Raw genomic sequence first — 4,671 nt, forward strand, 5'->3', positions numbered from 1 at the left:
CTTGTGAAAGACTTCCTAACTTTCCAATTCCGAGAGCATAAACAGCGAATTTAAAGACCCAGCAGTCGCATGCCAAAAACAACTCAATGGTTTGGCGGCCGCTAAATTACACACCGAGACCCTAAATAACATTGCATTCCAAACTGCGTCGCAATGGTGCACTAGCGAGTCACCCATTGTGAAGTAAACAGCTGTATTTGTCTTACCTTGGGATGCAACTTGGCGAAGATCCGTCTATTTCCCAAGTTGCAAACAGGTTCATCGGCACGGGTCGATTTAGTGCCCCGCTCCCAGGGAAGCTCAGCCGGCCACTTCTTTCCGCCATGCTCGATGATATTGATGGACCCTCTCACTCCCGATGCAGTGAAATTGTGGGTAGCGTTAACAGTCCTGTTACCGCTGTGCTCAGGTTAACGATAAGCAACCCCACTGATCTGCAGTTACTGCGAGTGAATTTAGGCATGTGCAAGTGGTCTAGAGGACATGCTCATGTCGCCGCGACGCAGCCCATGTCGGGATCTCCTCTCGCACTCTCACCGCTCCACGAAACTGCAGTACCACGCGCCCACCGCCGCCACCAGGAAATCACGTCATAGCTTGTCCTGAGTGTCCGATGTGGTCTCGAACTCACTCACCGCTGGGCACGCTGGACTGCATCTGGCCCGGGTCCAAAACTGCTACAGTTCGATTTCAGCGAAGAAAAGAGTAAAGACAGTAGTTTTCGTTCAAATACTGACATTTTTGCTACTCTATTGACGCATGTTAAATATAGGCTAATAATTTAACAGGCTAATAAATATTTGTGGAAATAATTTGTGTTGAAATAACCTCTGTTATCAAACAATGACCTATTACCAAATCATCTGTCACATCTGGAGATTTGAACAAGCAATCTATTCTACCTGTAATCGATTAGGCCTATCTTCCAGATATGACTGCTGCTTTCCATATTAGGCCATCAACGAAATACTAGGTTCAATTTTCTCATCAACTATAACCTTTTTGGCTAATTAGACTTGTATGGAGCAGCATTTGGATAAGTGCCATCATGTGCCTAGGCCCTATACTTCCTTCATTGGACCACACCCTTGGAAAGGCAGCCTTCCCTGCAACTTTAACCCACCAAGAATGTACTGCTGTGATGGCCTATGGCCCACCCAGGTAGACAATAGTCATATAATTGGAAATATTCAAAGCACAATATCTGCAGATTCTGCACTATCTTATTGTGTCTCGTGGAAAGAGCATGCCTTGATGTGCGTTCCAGAGGACATGGTGTTCTTGTCGACTAATGCCCGGCTGTGGGGCGAGGTTCACGGACACAGCTCTCTGGCCCGTCGGGAGGTGACACTTGAGATCAGTCGTATTGATTGCCAAGACGTGGAAATAACTTTGCGGGTGAAATTATGGGGAAGGCAAGCCGTGTAAACATTTTTATTCACTGTCAAATTAACTCCGTATTCTACTTCATGGTAAGGTTTGAGTCCATAGGAGTGTAGCCTAGCCTTTCATTCCAAGACTTCAAAGAAACCTGGCCGAGATCAAGATGGTTTACTTAAAGAGTATGAAATGAGATGAATGTTTTTGTCCATCACACCCTCTATACTATGCTACTATCTCTTTCTCTCTCTCTCCCAGGACAGGGGTCTTTTAAAGACTTAAAATGGCACGGTCAACATTAGTCTGAACTAAATCACTCAAAAACTGTTATGTCTATAGAATTTTTTTTTTTCATTTTGGAAATTCAGAGATCATTTAATTTCACTGGATGGCCTTTCAGGATTCTACAGAGCATCCTTGAAAGTAAGTGTACCGTCGATGAATGGTTTGCTACAGAGGGCAAATGAGTAGGCTATCAAATTAATTCAGATGGTGGAGCATGCACAGATAGAAAAAAAGAGAGAGAGAGAGAGAGAGAGAGAGATGTGGCCTTGGAGTCACTGGAGAAGTAAGAACAAACAGTGAAGCACATTTAAGTACAAATTCAGGGCCAGACTCTAGAGCCCATTTTAAAACCCATTTTGCGTGTGTTCAAAGAAGCTCCCACTCAGCATATGGCCAATATGACTGAGCCCCTGGGTCTTTGTGCATGTGTTCTGTTCACGAGAGGGTCCTCATTGATCTTTCTCCAACTGGATCCAATGATCTAATGATGATACATACAGTTCCATATGAGATAGGCATGATGGAGACATGGAGTTCTGTATGGCTACAAAGGCCTTATTTTCAAGGTTATTTTCAGGCTACAGCAAGTGAAGGTTGAGTCATACAGACCAAAATTATAACAGATGTGCCATAGAATGTGTAGTGAGGGGCTTCCATTGCAGTCATGTCATTGATAGGCTATATAGCAATCAATCTCTGGGTGAGTTGATAATCTAAATTTTACATTATGTTTAAAATTGACAAAAAGGGGAATTCCTCCATTGTGTTACTTTCAAGTCCTGTGGAGAAAAACAACAGTTTGGGAAAAATACACCTGAATTCCTGGACATATTTGCTTATGCGTAAACATAGAAAAGGGCGTGGGGTGTAGCTTGGCTTTGACTTTGGTCCAGACATTCTCCAATGGGGGTGGTGTCAGGCAAGGGTGTGCTGCTGGATTAAAACAAGCAACTGGATCAACTTTTAACACCTCTCTCTCCTTCAGCACTGCTGAATATAATCCAACCCTTTCACCTCATCAATTGGGAGGACAGCACAAGTGGAACTCTGAGTTCCACTTGGATCGCCATCATACCCGATCCCAGTGAAAACTGAGCCCTGGAGAGTTGCATCCACTGAATCAGTGCCCATGTTCGCCATGTGACTAATTAATCCATGTGACCGCTGTACTGTCAATCTATGACATGGCTTCCTGTCCGGTTGAATGAAAGAAGTGGAACCAGTAACAAAAAGTCAAATTAATCATTTAACTTTGACAAACATTTGTGGGAATTGCCAACAATATCAAAACAAAAGGTTTGGTTGCCAAGGGTGAATGTTAAAAACAATCCTTCACCCTGGTGACGATGGTTCCTGCATGGGTAATTGGTTGGGAGGACATCATGTTTAGTTCTAGATCAACTGGCGCTGTAGGGGAAGGCTCATGGATGCACTCAGGAAATGCTTGGACAGACTTCAGTGTGAAAATGAGGAAGGCAGAACTAAACATTGTGAGAATGTTATCAGCTCATTACGTACTGGAATGCCCCTTCAGCACGTCCTGCGTGTTTATCAAAGCCAGGGACACACCAGGCCAGCCACCACCACAATTTATCATTTGGGGCGGGAGGACACAACAACAAACATCAAGTCCAGCGTCCAACAAAAATGAGGAAGTGACAGCAGTATGTTCTGAGTTGCCTTGTTGCAGGTTGTGGTCACATAACTCAACCTATAACATAACCTACACATGACAGTCGGTTGTAGTGGAATTGTGGTTTGTTATTGCTAATGAAGATAGGCTATGTGCTTGTTTTTATTTTTCCATGCTGTCTGTGGCACCCATCATATTTTACGACTCTATGGAGGTTTATTAAATAGCATTAAAGGATGAGGCTCTTATCCAGAGCAGATTACAGTGAAATAAGAAATAACTACAGGGATGGTCAGGTGGCTTGCTCAAGGGCAGAACGGTGTCAGGTTCAGGGATCTAACACACAAACTTCAGGAGATTTTGGAAGCCCAGATCCCACACCACTAGAACACCACCATCAACTTCAAATGTTTGTTTTGGTTTTCATAGGTAGCGAGGATTTACCATTGGCATACAAGAACTCAATTACTTCTAGCCACAACAATAAAGCCAGTTAAATATCATTAGTGAAAAGAATTACTGCTACTCCACATAAGGGTGTTCCACTGAATAGCTTCATAACATCAGCACTGCAGAATGCTTGCCAGGCCTGATATTTTGTAAGCATATACTGCCACCTAGTGGAGCTATACCATCATTTCAGCACCATATTCATTTATTATGCACATGGTTATCATAGCAGGCTATTCTTCATTTTAAGAGACTATTCTTTACTCTAGTAGGCTTTGTGCCTTCATTCCAGGTTAGTTAGTTAGAATATGGAGTATATTGACAGCTACACTTGAATATATCAAGGTGTTTTTTTTTACTGAAATCCTTGGGCGATCTGCACCAGACTTCAAAGCGAACCGTGCCAAGACTACCTCCGGTTCACATTATGCACAAAAAATGCAGAGTCATTAATCTGAGATTGTGCAGAAAGCTGAAGGAGATCATGTGTGAAAACACCCTCAAAAGCCATAGCATAAATATGACCTGCGAACATATTAACCCTTCGGCATATCAATAGTCAGAGGACATCAGAACAGGCAGAGGAGAGACCACAGTAAAGTACACATCAAGGTTTTCTTCTGCTTTATAGAGCGAAGCTGCAGAGATCAACCTTCACAGGATCACAATAGTGCAACTTTGAACTTGTACAGGATATCAGCCCCCACTCACCTGACAAATTAACCCGATCAATATTCATTATAACGGAACATAAAAAGTAGTCTGTAAGCAGAGAAAAAGCTTTCCAATCTTAATTTGGTTATAAAACTGTGACTGTTACTCAGCCAATGCTTTTGAAATCACTGGGACTCATCTACCACGCCAAACTGTTCAAAAAGGGCACAACCAAAGCCCATGATGACGTATACACACACCACACAGAA

General features: G+C 43.0%; 1 protein-coding gene across 4 annotated transcripts in view; it reads right to left on the reverse strand.

Annotated features, from left to right (window-relative positions):
• pacs2 (phosphofurin acidic cluster sorting protein 2) overlaps positions 1-531 on the reverse strand; it is a 68,244-nt gene extending 67,713 nt beyond the window's left edge. For all 4 annotated transcript variants that reach the window (XM_062523802.1, XM_062523800.1, XM_062523801.1 and 1 more), the window contains exon 1: positions 207-531. In XM_062523802.1, the coding sequence (XP_062379786.1) occupies positions 207-325 (119 nt within the window). In that variant the 5' untranslated portion in view covers positions 326-531. The remainder of the gene's footprint in view (positions 1-206) is intronic.
• Between the last annotated feature and the right edge of the window lie 4,140 nt (positions 532-4,671).

This window comes from Sardina pilchardus, chromosome 20, assembly GCF_963854185.1.
Source record: "Sardina pilchardus chromosome 20, fSarPil1.1, whole genome shotgun sequence".
Taxonomy (NCBI): domain Eukaryota; kingdom Metazoa; phylum Chordata; class Actinopteri; order Clupeiformes; family Clupeidae; genus Sardina; species Sardina pilchardus.